The 14,708-nt window shown below is 44.6% G+C and overlaps 1 protein-coding gene across 4 annotated transcripts in view; it reads left to right on the top strand.

The window, feature by feature from the left end:
* APLP2 (amyloid beta precursor like protein 2) overlaps nucleotides 1-14,708 on the top strand; it is a 68,487-nt gene that overhangs the window by 37,691 nt on the left and 16,088 nt on the right. For 2 of the 4 annotated variants that reach the window (XM_070952487.1, XM_070952488.1), the window contains exons 3-10: nucleotides 1,025-1,154; nucleotides 2,855-2,967; nucleotides 4,152-4,339; nucleotides 5,249-5,463; nucleotides 7,659-7,826; nucleotides 12,033-12,163; nucleotides 13,031-13,105; nucleotides 13,658-13,816. In XM_070952487.1, coding sequence (XP_070808588.1) covers nucleotides 1,025-1,154; nucleotides 2,855-2,967; nucleotides 4,152-4,339; nucleotides 5,249-5,463; nucleotides 7,659-7,826; nucleotides 12,033-12,163; nucleotides 13,031-13,105; nucleotides 13,658-13,816 — 1,179 coding nt within the window. The remainder of the gene's footprint in view (nucleotides 1-1,024; nucleotides 1,155-2,854; nucleotides 2,968-4,151; nucleotides 4,340-5,248; nucleotides 5,464-7,658; nucleotides 7,827-12,032; nucleotides 12,164-13,030; nucleotides 13,106-13,657; nucleotides 13,817-14,708) is intronic. The other 2 variants (XM_070952491.1, XM_070952490.1) reach the window with 1 other exon arrangement.

Genomic DNA, 14,708 nt, shown 5'->3' with positions numbered 1-14,708 from the left:
CACTGTCCGAGGACTTCAGGAACTTCTTTGGCCGGCAAGGCCAGCAAAGCTTTCCTGAAGGCCTCTGCATCCGATAACAGAGCTCCAGATCAGGAGCTCTGTTATCGGCTACAGAGGCCTTCAGGAAAGCCTTGCGGGCTGCAGATGAAATGGGCCGAGGTGTGTGAGGCCTGGCTGCAACTGTCCAAAGATAAGAAGTATTAGGGGAACTCCAACCCCCCATCCCCAGCCTAGCTTAATTTTTATCCGTGCACCCGTGGGTGAGGTCTTAATTAGAGCTTATTTGGGGGGTAGGGCTTATATTGGGCACACGTGTAAAAATCAAACTAGGATTTACTTTCGGAGTAGATCATATTTTCGGGGAAACATGGATAGCCTATGGAACTAAACAGCCTAGGATAGTGTTGGCGAACCTTTTCGGCACCAAGTGCCGAGCATGTGCATGCGTGTCGGAAACTGGAAGACCAGGTGGCGGTGTGCATGCGCATGCCGGAAACCAGAAGAGCAGCTGCCCAGCACGTGCATGCGCGCCAGGCGGCTACTTTTCTGGTTTCCAACGTTCCCACGCATGTGAAAACCAGCTGGCCGGTGCACCGAAACCCAGAAGAGCCAACGGGCGACGGCTCACATGCCCCGAGAGACGGCTCTCTGTGCCACTTGCGGCACGCGTGCCATAGGTTCGCCATCATGGGCTTAAGAAGAAGAGGAATTACTAAACTGCCTATGCATAAGAATTTCTTAAATAACGGTTAACACTTGCTTGGAGTTAGATAATGGAATTCAAGGCTGGATTTAGTCTGCTTGTGACTACATAGGAATTCTAGGCTGGTTCCTTTTTTAACTCTGCCCCCCAGGTACTGCCACTCCTCCTGCATCTAGCAGTAATGAGATGAAGTTACTGATTGGGCAATCAATCATCAAGCTTTATTAAGGCTCTTCCTTTTACTGCTTCCTTTCTTCTTGCAGGAATCACTCCGTTCTTCATTTAGCTTTATTTCATTTCACGTTTTAATTTTAAAATTAGATCTATCCAGACCTTAAGATCACCAACGTGGTTGAAGCCAATGAACCAGTCAACATTAAAAATTGGTGTAAGAAGGGGAAGAAACAGTGCAAGGGCCATACCTATATCGTTGTACCCTTCAAATGTCTTGGTAAGTTTTTATTTATTTATATCAATTTATATGGCCGCCCATCTCACTAGTACGACACAGGCTGGCTAACAAGAATTAAAGCACAACATAAATGCAGTATATATTTAAGGGGAAAAAATGATGTTCCCAACCAATTAATACGGAGTTGCTCCTGAAAACACGAGGTGTATCCACAAACATAATTTCCCAATCCTGGATTAGGCGTCTCCACCTGCATAACAGAAAGGAGATTATCAACCTGAGCACCTGTTCTCTATCCTTTCCAAGGATCTATTTCCTGTAGGAAACAAACCTCGTGCACGCCATGTATTACGCAGAAGGAACACCAATGGAAGAAATGCTGTTCTTAGGTGCATTGGCAACATCTAAGAACAGCTGTGCTGTGGTTTTGAATGCTGTGTTGATGCTCCTAGCAACCCTCAGAAAGGAACAAAATGTTGCTTCTGAATAGTTTGCAGGTTTTTCTAAGGTTTTGCATGTATCTGAATAGAAGAAAATCTGGGTATTTGTTTTAACTGTTCTTTTTGGAAACAATTGCCTGCCTCTTTTTAAAAAGAAACATTTATTGCAGTGGTTTCTATCTTGCCTAATCGCATATAAATACTTACTTAGATTAGTTAAACGTTCTTGTTCATTGTTATTGTCTTCTTATGAATTGAATTAATAATCCTATTGTATTGTCCAGTTGTTTCGTTAATTCCTGATTTGATTCTAATATTAGATCTTAAAGTGTTAAAATTCTCAGTCTATTTCTTGGGGGGGGGGTTGTATTCTATTGTACATTAAAATATTTAAAAATGTAAAAACAGTTCCATATTCTTTCTTTCTTTCTTTCTTTCTTTCTTTCTTTCTTTCTTTCTTTCTTTCTTTCTTTCTTTCTTTCTCTGTCCTTCCTTCCTTCCTTCCTTCCTTCCTTCCTTCCTTCCTTCCTTCCTTCCTTCCTTCCTTCCTTCCTTCCTTTGAATGAATATACTGTTGTGTTTACACTAGACAGGTTATCCTATTTAAAGGCCTGGATTACAAAGCCTGATTGGAAATTGAAATTTCTTTTGTTTTCTTTAAAGATTTGTAAAAGCTCAACTTGAAAATGTTTTGAAAATTGAAAATAGGAAAATAGGAGGAAGAAAGTGTGTTGGGCATGTTTGCCCCCTTGAGTTATTTTTAAAAATAGTAAAGATGGGATATAAATACATAAATCCCAAGGAAGACTGTGAGATGGGAATTTTTGTGCTGAATGTTATTAGAAAGATTTTTAAAAACCTAAAGGTTCGAATCTTTATTGTTTAAACTTCGTTATGGAAAGTATTACTGAGTTCCTAAATAAAATTATATTCTGAATAAAATAAATTCTAACTAAAGTATTAAATATGGCAATGTTTGGGTTTTTTTTTTTTTTTAGAAAAACTAAATACTATTTTAAAATTCATCGTTTTAAAGTGCATATTCAGGTAGCCATTTTGTGTTTGGTCAGAGAGCTGAGGGTTTCAAGTTGCACCTAAACTAAAATATGCAGTTGAGTTACAGAAATAAAACGACAAGAGTTTTGCCTTCTTTTAATATTCTGAGGAATGTTCAGAAATAACAAGGGTGCATTTGCTGAGGTGTTAGCAGTATCTTTGAGCTGGAGAGGCAAAGCTGAGGTCAGTACTTATGGTGGAAATCCTATTTGAGATGCTCTCTTGTATTTATTTATTTTACAGTGGGCGAGTTTGTCAGCGATGTCCTTTTGGTTCCTGAAAAGTGCCGCTTCTTCCACCGGGAGCGGATGGATGTGTGCAAAAGTCACCAATATTGGCACACTGTAGCAAAAGAGGTAAGCTTTGGTACCACAAGCACGCCTACCTCTATTCCCAGGAGATATAGTGGGTGGCAAAGCTTGAAATCCAGAGTTAGAAATGTGGTCTTTTTTTTTCCCTTGGAAAGAAATGAGCATTAGGTCTGAAAGACGGTTAAAAATAATACGAAGCCTTTTGAAGTGTGAACACAGGTTCAAATCGCCCCCTCTCGCCCCGTTAATAAGCAAAAATTGCTTATTCAGCTGCTAAGTGTCATGTTTGCTGTAGAGCAATTCGGTTCTCTTCCAATAAGTCACCTTTGTTTCAAGACCAACTGGAGTCTAAATCTGGTGATAACTATTTTATCTATGCTTTTTGGAAGGAAGAAGTAACTAACAGATTTGGAATTTTTATATGACAACCTTCTTTTTCCAGATTTCTAAGTTTCTTTCCAAAACTGTGTTTCCAAAACTGCTGGTGCACATCTCTATATCTTCCTTCCTTCCTTCCTTCCTTCCTTCCTTCCTTCCTTCCTTCCTTCCTTCCTTCCCTCCCTCCCTCCCTCCCTCCCTCCCTCCCTCCCTATTCCCATCTTCCTTCCTTCCCTGCCTCCTTCCTTCTCATTCATATCTCCTCCCTCCCTCCTTCCTTCCCTCCCTCCCATTCCCATCTTCCTTCCTTCCTCCCTCCCTCCTTCCTTCCTTCTCATTCATATCTCCTCCCTCCTTCTCATTCCTATCTCCTCCCTCCCTCCTTCCCATCTTCCTCCCTCCCTTCCTTCCTTCCCTCCCTCCCCATTCCCATCTTCCTTCCCTCCCTCCCTGCCTCCTTCCTTCCTTCTCATTCATATCTCCTTCCTCCCTCCTCCTTCTCCTTCCCATCTTCCTTCCTTCCCTCCCACCCTCCCATCCATTCCCATCTTTCTTTCTTCCTCCCCTTCCTCCCTCCCTCCTTCCTTCTCATTCATATCTCCTCCCTCCTTCTCCTTCCCATCTTCCTTCCTTCCTTCCTTCCTTCCTTCCATCCATCCATCCATCCATCCATCCATCCACCCACTATTCTACTGTAGGTCTGTCTCAACCTTGGATTACATCCTATTCCTTGAGCACCTCTTAATTTCTATTCTTTAGTCAGATCTTTTTTCCTCCACCTTTCTGTGTAGCATCTGGTACTTGAAATCTGGGGAAATTATGCTCATTCTTGGCTTTACTGCTTTCTTTAGGCCTGCTTAACCGAGGGTATGATCTTGCACAGTTACGGGATGTTGCTCCCTTGTGGTGTAGACCAGTTCCACGGCACGGAATACGTGTGTTGCCCTCAGGCCAAAATTGTAGATGAAGCACTCTCTAAGGAGGAGGAGGAAGAGGATGAAGACGAGGAGGAGGAAGACGACAACGATGGTAACAAAAGGTAGCAACGAGCAGGATCAAATATTCTTGTTTAATCAACATTGTTTTTCCATGCTGGGCAGGGCAGAAAAGAGAGGTTGAGTTTAATTAAGGAAAAAAAAAAAAATAGGCACAGTCCATTTGCCATTTTTTTTCTCCTACAGCAGGGGTCAGCAACCTGCAGCTCTGGAGCTGCATGTGGCTCTTTCACCCCTTTGCTGCAGCTCCCTGTCACTCAAAATATGCGTCACAACCGCCAATGTGCGACACCTGCCGGCACGGGATTTATTGAGCTTTTCAACCCCCGGTAGGCCAACATGGATAAATCCAAGAAAAGAAAAGTTTCAGAAGAAAACAGAACGTTTAATTTAACTACAGTTTTGGGGCCGCTCAAGAAATAGTCAGGCACGGGAAGGGTTTTGTGGCTCCCGGTGTTTTCTTTTCTGTGGGAAACGGGTCCAAATGGCTCTTTGAGTGTTTAAGGTTGAAGACCCCTGTCCTAGAATGAGGCAACTGGATTCTCCTAAGTCAGGAGCATGGTATCTGGAGTACCATGACCAGCTTCTTGTTTCAAAATACACCGTTCAGGAAATACACAATCCAGTCCATTTTGTGAAAAAAACTAGGTTCTTGGAATGTGTTCCCTCTTTGGTATTTCCTGGTATTTCTTGTGAGCATGTTAAAGAAACTGAACGGAAATATACTACCTCTTTGTAGCTGCTAAATATGCATGGAATTTCAATTCATCTTGTAAAAGTCCACTTCGACATCATGGTTTAAAAGGTCACTGACTGTAACCTCTAATATAGAAGTTATCGAGCCAACATTTGATCCATGGTCAAGATCTCCATCCTTGTTTCGCAGTGCATTTAAACATTTGAGGGAAAAATTGTTGCCTCTTCACATTGGATTCCCCTTCTGCCTCTCCTAGGGAATTGCCCACCGAAGCAGATACAGATGACTTCACAGTAGGAGTCATGGAGTTGAATGACGACGATGAGGAAGAACAAGAAGAAAACGAAGAAGAAGTGGTAGTAGACCAGGATTATTATTATGATAGCTACAAAGACTACAACGAAGAGCCTCCGTCTGCACCGAGCAAGGAAAGAACTTTCTCCGATAAGGAAATCATGAATGATGTGAAAGGTAAGCAGTCCCATTACAGATTCAATCAGCTTCTGTCTGTCACTTGATCCTTGCGATCCATAAATTGCCTTACTAGTTTTCCTTCATGGAATGTTTAATTTTCAAGCAGGTCAGCAGATTAAAAATCTTGACATGCTGTTTACTGAAGATACCGTATTTTTCGGACTATTAAGACGCACCGGAGTATAAGACGTACCAAGATTTCAAAGAGGAAAACAAGTAAAAAAAAATAGTTTTTGACCTCCGCGCGTCCGGTTTTGCCCTCCCCGGCCCCCAGGAAAACTGCAGGCGTCTCGAACCTCCTACATGTCTAACGGGCCTGTTTTTCGCAAAAACGGGATGCACAGAGGGTTTGGGAGGCGTGCAGAGTGCCCGTGGGGGCCAGGGAGGGCAAAAACGCGACGCATGGGGGGTTTGGAAAGCCAAAAACAGGCCCATTTTTGGCAAAAATGGGACGTGGGGGGCGGGTTTTCGGGAGGCCAAAAATGGCTATATTCAGTGTATAAGACGCACCAACATTTCCCTCCCTCTTTTAGGGGGTGGGGGAAGTGCGTCTTATACTCCAAAAAGTACGGTAACTTTCCTGTTTTGGAGGCATTATCAATTTAGCACAAGCCCCCTTTCCTAGGGCTGCATCGAAATATGCCCCCTTTTTGCAGAAATGTTAACAAATTGGTTCTGATCAAAGTGAGAAGCTGCTCACATTTTCTCCATGAAAGGAACACTAGGAAACAAACCAGTCCAATAAATGATAACACTTTTAAAGCTAATCTAGCAGGTAGCCGTTGTGCTTCCCAAAGAAATACATTCAATTGAAGGCGTGCTGCTGCTTTTCAACAGATGCTTTTGTTAAATAACATGTCTACAAAGAACAAAGTCATGCTAAACTGCAACTTACACGTTGGCTGTTCTTTTACAGAGATAACTCCTTTTGTTGGGTTTGTCCATTCTCAAAACCTTGCAGGGAGCTTCAGTTGTTGAGCGAAGCTGAAGTTACACATTTGTGGAGCCAATTAGGGTGCATTTGTTGCAGTGCGTAGACTTGTCTTTTAATGGGTTACTCTTTGTCCCTTCCGAATTTCAAATTGTGCTACTGAAGCATTCTTCGTTCAACGCAGGAATTCATTAACTAGACTTTAACCTGCAACACACACAAAAAAGCTGCCTTTTGCTGACTTAAGTAGCCGTTTTAATAAATGTTTCCTAAAGCCCTTTGAATGCAGTTGAGTTAACACGTTGTGACTGCTTCTGGTGATTAAAATAGTCCTTCTGGTGTCTCGGTATCATTGCATTCCGGTCCCCCAAACCGCATGATTTTTTTTTCCTAAAAGAAATCATTGCTGGCAGATAGAGGTGGTAAACATCTTAAGAGAGTTTTGGAAGTGGAAAAAACCTAGGTTTCAGAAAGTTGGATGATCGAAGTGGTCCCCAACGTGCTATTAGTTGAGAATAAACCAGCAATACCGTATTTTTCGGGAGTATAAGATGCACTGACGCACCTATGTTTTTTGGTGAGGAAATGTAGAAAAAGAAATCTCCCTCTGCCTCCCAGCAATTTTGCCTCGTTGCAGCAAACAGCCTGCTTTGCTTTCATTTTTGTTTTCAGCGTAGCTTGATTAGCACAAGAAAAAAAAAAATCTGCTCCCAGCAATTTACCTCCTTGCAGCAAGCAGTACAAAACAGCTGAGAGCAAAACAGCTGAGAGTCGGGAGGCTGATCCAATGAACTTGTGCTAATCAGGCTGTGCTGAAGCTGAAATGAGCTGTTTCTTCTTGGTGTTTGCTGCAAGGAGGTAACAGCTGGGAGGCAGAAGCCAAAAGGTGGGGGCCAGTGGGTGGGCAGGGCTACATTCGATGTATAAAATGCACCTAAATTTTCACCCCCTTTTAGGGGGGAAAAAGGTACGCCTTACACTCCGAAAAATACAGTAGCATATCCTCCTACATAACTATGCTCTGTGTGGGAATCGAGTGGCTATGCTGAAGCAGAGGGGATGCCCGGCCTCAGAGCTGCTCTCCCAACCCTTCCACCCTAACTTTTTGAGAAGTAAAAAGCAGGTCAGATTGAGTGGAGAACCAAAAGCAGCGCTCCAGGGGAAGGTCCACCAAGATTGACCTAAAGCCAACCATTGATGTTGAAGTAGCTTAGCAAAGCTTTGCTTGCCACCAGCTGATGCTTTAACCATCTCCACACAGCTGTCTGCTCCCAGGAGGCGATGACAGGTCCCTGCCGGGCCGTGATGCCTCGTTGGTACTTCGACATGTACAAGAAAAAGTGCATTCGCTTTATATATGGAGGCTGCGGAGGCAACCGAAACAATTTTGAGTCAGAGGAATATTGTATGGCTGTGTGTAAAAAGATGAGTAAGTTCAGCCTCGCCCTGGTCCTCTTCGAAGCAAGCTGTCGTCCTTGTCTGTCTTCTCCTCCTTAACCAGAAGGTCAAAGGAAGAGTGTCTGTAGCTTTGTCCTCTAGATCCTGGTGTCTGGTGTCTTTGTGCTGCTTTAGACTTTAAGCTCAGCTTCTGCTCCTGCAGTCAGAGAAGCCCGCCTGGTCCCCCTTTCCCGCTCTTGCACTGGCTTAGCAAATCCTCTTCTGGATTCCATGGGGAGAAGGTGAAAAGTTTGGGCTTGGAGGGCTGGCCTGCTGTTCCCCCTACGGTCCCTATTCTTGGTGCCTCTTCGTGGGATCCGTGCATCTCTTCCACTCTTTTTCTTTTATACGTTTTACTGCGCAGTAAAGCTTTTCCCTATCGGTCTTTCTGGAAACTCACTCCAGGTTCTGCTTCATATTTCTGAAAATATCGAAATATGGTCCGCAGTCCGATGATGATTCTGTGTGATTTGTCTTGAGGTTTGCTCACCGTTTTTACTGACTTTTTTAGCTTGCTGTTACCTGCTGCTTGTTATCGTTACTTGTAGGGTTTATGTACTGCTGATGCCTAAAGGGTTATAAGTGACGTACATCACTCACAAAATAAAGCAAAATGATATAATAAAAATGTAACCTATAAATAAGTTTAATAGAAGCAAACTACATTCACAGCAATCCCATTTCGGATGGTTTCCTCCACTCATTTTCTTCAGAAGGCAATTGCTGATTTCCAGCACTTCCATTTTTATTTTTTTAGGCCCTTCCTCCCTCCCTCCCTCCCCTTCCTTCCTTCCTTCTTCCCTCCCTCCCTCCCTCCCCTTCCTTCCTTCCTTCCTTCCTTCCTTCCTTCCTTCTTTCCTTCCCTCCCTCCCTCCCTCCCAATTTTTCCTTCCTTCCTTTCATCCCAATTTTTCCTTCCTTCCTCCCTCCCTCCCTCTCCTTCCTTCCTTCCTTCCTTCCTTCCTTCCTTCCTTCCTTCCTTCCTTCCTTCTCTCCCTCCCTCCTTCCCAATTTTTCCTTCCTTCCTTCCTTCCTTCCTCTCCTTCCTTCCTTCCTTCCTTCCTTCCTTCCTTCCTTCCTTCCTTCCCTCCCTCCCTCCCTCCCTCCCTCCCAATTTTTCCTTCCTCCCTCCCTCCCAATTTTTCCTTCCTTCCTTCTCCCTCACTCCCTCCCTCTCTTCCCATGGCTGGCACTCTGTACAGCCATAATCCTGTGTACAGAATGGGTTCTGTGCAAATGCTTTTGATTGGATTGAACTGATAGCAAGAATGAGATTAAAAACTGTGGCTGTTTTGGAGAAAAAGTTTAGTCTGTCCCCAAAGGATTTGGGGCCACAGTCTACAAACAGATCTAATTTGTGCTCCTGATCACAGAGAGAGTACACTACTTTTTATGTGCAGGGTGTCTCATTTTCCTCTTACCCCCTTTTTCACATTGGAGTGAAAATATTGTGGGTTCAGGGTACCAGGTCAAGATTGCCATTTGAGCCCCTCATCCAAATTATTGTCCGCAAAGCACCCCGTGCGTTATTGTGAATACAGTGCTCAAACGTTTCCTCCGCCTGAAAGCAGATCAATTTGAACGAAATAAGTTGACCTACAAAAAAAAGGGGGGGGAGGGGAAGTGCAGATTAATCTGTGACATCTGGATTTGTATTGAATCTCTTCTTCCATTAAATTCTAACCCATTACATGGACAGCTAGTCAGGATTTCCTTTTCTTTTTTTCCCTAAAACGTAAGCATCCCATCCCTTTCGCTATGTCTCTGCAAGGCAACCAGACCAATAGCACTAGCCACTGCTGTTTGCATTCGGATGGCATAAGGAGCCGTGGTTAGAGGGCAGTACTGCAGGCTACTTCTGCTGACTGCCGGCTGCCTGCAGTTTGGCAGTTCGAATCTCATCAGGCTCAAGGTTGACTCAGCCTTCCATCCTTCCAAGGTCCGTAAAATGAGGACCCAGATTGTTGGGGGCCAGATGCTGACTCTGTAAACCACTTAGAGAGGGCTGTAAAGCCGTGGGAAGCGGGATATAAGTCTTGAAGTCCATCCTTCCTTCCTTCCTTCCTTCCTTCCTCCTTCCTTCCTTCCTTCCTTCCTTCCTTCCTTCCTTCCTTCCTTCCTTCCTTCCTTCCTTCCTTCCTCAGTGGTTAGAATGCAGCATTGCAAGCTAACTGCCCACTGCTAGGAGTTCGATCCTCACCAGCTCAAGGTGGACTCAGCCTTCCATCCTTCCGAGGTTGGTAAAATGAGGACCCAGATTTTTGGGGGGCAATAGGCTGACTCTGTAAACTGCTTAGACAGTTTAGAAAGTGTAAAGCGGTATATAAGTCTACGTGCTATTGGTATTGCTATAAACGCGCAGCAAGCAGGAGCTTTGATCTTGATGCTGAAGTAAGCTTTCATGATAGACAGGGGCCTCTCAGCTGAAATCTGAAGAGCATTGAAGTTCTTAATGCTAATTACTCTGAATTTCAGAGTAATTGAGCATGGCTGACTTCACGCCAGGCGCACCTATTACAAGCTGGCAAAAGGATAAGGAAATCACACTGAACCTTCCCGGAAGGATGACACTGATTGGCCAGTTTGTCATTTAAAAAAACAAACAAACACTTGTCTATGGAGATTCTCAGTCATCCAGGTTATGGTTGTCCCAAAGGTGCCTTTTTTCCAAGAGGCAACTGGACTTTCTGATTTTTTTCCCTTGAAGACGTGTCACTTCTCATCCGAGAAGCTTCTTCAGCTGCGAAACGTCTTCAAAGAAAAAAAAAAAACAAGAGAAAGTCCAGTTGCTTCTTGAAAAAAAGTACCTTTGGGGCAAAAACCCCCCAACAACCTAGTTCTGCCTTCTTTTGCCTTGCTGTACCACTTTGTTTGTGTCTGTGTGTGTTAGTCTACCATCACTCAATAAGGCTTGTTCGGAACAAGCGAAGCCCGAAATAACAAATTTCTTGCGGATCGAACTGTCCAAACAAATCCAGCCCTTTCCTTTCCTTTTGAGGGTGAGGCGGGTGGGACGTTTTTATTGGCTACCCTGTGCATTTGCAGTCCATAGCAGGGACCACCTGGAGAAGCAGGAGGGCTGCCTTGTCAGCAATCCTTACCGTTAAATGATCCATCTTCAAGATTGACCACCGTTGAAGAGTGAGAAAGAGCTAAGGGACCCCCTCTCTCCCACCCCCTTCCCCAGAAAATGCATTTAGCTTGTAACTTAATGGACTTCAGGGACGCGGTGGCTCAGTGAGTAGGACGCTGAGCTTTTCGATCGAAAGGTCGGCAGTTCAGCAGATCAAATCCCTGGTGCCGCGTAATGGGGTGAGCTCCCATTACTAGTCCCAGCTTCTGCCAACGTAGCAGTTTGAAAGCACGTAAAAAATGCAAGTAGAAAAATAGGGACCCCCTTTGGTGGGAAGGTAACAGCGTTCCGTGTGCCTTTGGCGTTTAGTCATGCCGGCCACATGACCACGGAGACGTCTTCGGACAGCGCTGGCTCTTCAGCTTTGAAACGGAGATGAGCACTGCCCCCTAGAGTCGGGAACGACTAGCACATATGTGCGAGGGCAACCTTTACCTTAACGGACTTCACAAAACTGGCAAATTGGCTGAGATCCACAGAGGAAGGTTGGAAGGTTTTTCTCAGATTACAGGTAGTCCTCGACTTAACGACTTCAGTTGAGCCCAGCAGGAGACATTGATCGATGAACTTTTGCTCCCTTTTACGACCTTTCTTGCCACTGTTGTTAAGTGAATCACTGTGGTTGTTCAGCTTGTGGGTTAAGTGGATCTGGTTTTCCGATTGACGTTGCTTATCAGAAGGTCGCAAAAGGGGACCCCGGGAACCCTGCAGCCCATCATAAGTATGAGTCAGTTGCCAAGGTCGTAAATATGAAAAATGGTCACAAGTCACTTTTTTTCCAGTGCCGTTGTAACTTCGAATGGTCACTGTTGTAAGTCGAGGACTACCAGTAGTGGGAATCTCGGCCCTCTCTACCAAGCTATAGCAGAAGCAACCCCAGAAACCAGAACGGGTGACTTAGCGCAGGGGTCTCCAACCTTGGCAACTTTAAGACTTGTGGACTTCAACTCCCAGAATTCCTCAGCCAGGCTGAGGAATTCTGGGAATTGAAGTCCACAAGTCTTTAAAGTTGCCAAGGGTGAAGAACCCTGACCCAGCGAGTCCCTCCCTTTTGCCCTCTTCTAGTTCCTCCAACGCCTCTGCCTACCGATGACGTCGACGTCTACTTCGAAACACCTGCCGATGACAACGAACATGCCCGTTTCCAGAAAGCCAAAGAACAGCTGGAGATTCGACATCGTAACCGCATGGATCGGGTGAGTCCTAAGCTCTCGTCTTGTAGTTTTACTCCGGGAACTCCTTGGCCGCCCTCAATCCCTGCTGCCATTCTTGCCATCGATTTCATTCGTGCGGTTTCAGTTGAGCCGTTTTTGTTTTTTTTAATTGCTGGGGTGGGACATTTTTTTTTTTTGTTGTTGTTCTTTAGCAGTAAAAGCCACAAACTTCCTAAGCTGGTTTGCAAGCTTTAAATTGCAAACGTTTATCCATTTATCGTTTATCAAACGTTTATCATGGCTTAGGCCCGGGGTACTTGCAGGACCATCTCCTGCCGCTCTCCCATCGTCCCGTGCGCTCTCACAGAGTGGGCCTCCTCAGGGTGCCGTCAGCCAAACAATGTCGGCTGACGGCCCCCAGGAGGAGAGCGTTCTCTGTGGGAGCCCCGACCCTCTGGAATGGATTGCCCACCGAGCTCAGGACAGCCCCCGACCACCTTTCTTTCCGTCGCGACCTGAAGACGTGGCTCTACCGTCAACTCAACTGATCCGTTTGGGTGTACACTGTTATAATTTTAAACTGTTTTAACTGGGCTGTTAATTTTAATTTAAGTTTATTGTGATTTGTATTGGAAATTGTCATTTTGTAAGCCGCCTTGAGTCCCTCGGGAGAAAGGCGGCATATAAACCTCAATAATTAATAAATAAATAAATAAATAAATAAATAAATAAATAAATAAATAAATAAATAAATAAATAAATTTGACTGGGTTTTGTGGAAGGTGGTTTAGAAATCCTATGAGGGAACAAAAAGGGTATTTGGATACTGAAACGGAGTTGCCACATTACACGGTACTTATTCAAGCAGGCCTACCTGAACCAGGTTTCTGATCTTTCCAAACTCTTTAGGTGAAGAAAGAATGGGAAGAAGCAGAGATCCAAGCCAAGAACTTGCCAAAGGCAGAGAGGCAGGCTCTGATGCAGGTCAGTCATACACACACACAGTCATAAATTTTGGACTCAATTGTGTTCATAAGTCGAGAACTACCTGTACTGTTTTATATATAGTATAAATACATATATGTATGTGTGTGTGTGTGTGTTAGGAATATCTGTTACCTTTGCTAATTGTGTCCTTGCGTTCATTTGCTGGTGTGTAATTCATCTGGAATAAGAGATGAATAACAGATGTATCTCAACTGAAATATCCATCTAAGGAGTTCACTGCTGCATCTTCTGAACACAACTTAAGAAGGAGCAAAAGCTGAGTTCTGTCATTTGACAGGCATTATGCCAGGGGTGTCAAAACTGGCGGCCCGCGGGCCCGATGCATCACGCCCAAGCCATGCCCACCCCTGCTCCACAAAGGGGGAAAACTCCATGAAACGTCACGTGACAGCAACGTGACACAGCGGGTTTGACATCCGTGGATTATGCACTTGATGGATCCAAAAGCAGCTATTTAAAGTTGAAAGGGAACCGATCTCTTTGTCCCCAGCTAATAAAGATTCTTTCCATACTTCCATCCTCCTCCAGAGATTCCAGACAATGGCCAAGTCCCTTGAGAAGGAAGCTGCTAGCGAAAAACAACAACTCGTGGAAACTCACCTGGCCCGCGTAGAAGCCATGTTGGATGAGCGCCATCGGGTCGCCCTGGAAAACTACCTTGTGGCTCTGCAGTCCGACCCCCCACGGGTACCGTACCCCACTGTCAGAAGCGGGAAAAGGGTTGGGAATGGAGGATGGGAATTATTACTGGAGATGTCTGTGGAGTTTCGAGTGGTGCGGTGGCCTAGAGGTGAAGCTCTCGCCTCACAATTAGGAAGCTGTGAGTTCGATCCTAGGTAGAGGCAGATATTCCTCTCTCTGCGCACGTTGAGATTATATCTGCTGAATATAACTCCGCATTGGCAACAGGAAGGGCATCTGGCCAGTAAACACTCAGCTGCATTCAGTTGCCCAGATTCCACCCCAAAAGGGATTATGGGGTCATTAGATGATGATGATTTCTGTGGAGTTTCTCAATCCTCCATGTCATGGTTATCCCAAAGGTGCTTTTTCCAAAAGGCAACTGGACTTTCTTGGATTTTTTTCCATTGAAAACATTTTGCTTCTCATCCAAGAAGCTTCTTCAGTTCTAACTTAACTGTTGGGGAACGGAAGGGTTTGTCTTCTTTTCAGTCCATCCGGTCATTCGCACTCTTAAGAGTCGGTTGTTAGCATTCTTTTTTTATATATATATAATTTGATTTATATGCCGCCCTTCTCCGGAGACTCAGGGCGGCTAACAGCATTAAGCAATAGCCTTCATAGTTTTGTATATTTATACAAAGTCGGCTTATTGCCCCCACAAACTGGATCCTCAATTCTGAGTTGAGGCTACTTAGGGGTTTATCTGTATCCTTCAGAGACACCTGAATCAGAGTCCAAACAGGTATGGGGGGAAAAAAGCACCTTTGGGATATTATTGGAGATGCTGCAAAAGGAGCCTTCAAGCCTTAGCACAATGGGTGTTACATTGCAATTGGACAAGAAGTGCTAAATTTAACTCGAGATGTGACCAAACACCCTCAGTTTAGCTTAGGAC

Source organism: Pituophis catenifer, unplaced genomic scaffold, assembly GCF_029215685.1.
Source record: "Pituophis catenifer annectens isolate HBS135680 unplaced genomic scaffold, rPitCat1.0.hap2 SCAF_12, whole genome shotgun sequence".
In the NCBI taxonomy this organism is placed as follows: domain Eukaryota; kingdom Metazoa; phylum Chordata; class Lepidosauria; order Squamata; family Colubridae; genus Pituophis; species Pituophis catenifer.
The sequence above is the reverse complement of the archived record's forward strand: the minus strand, read 5'-3'. Positions and strand labels throughout refer to the sequence as shown.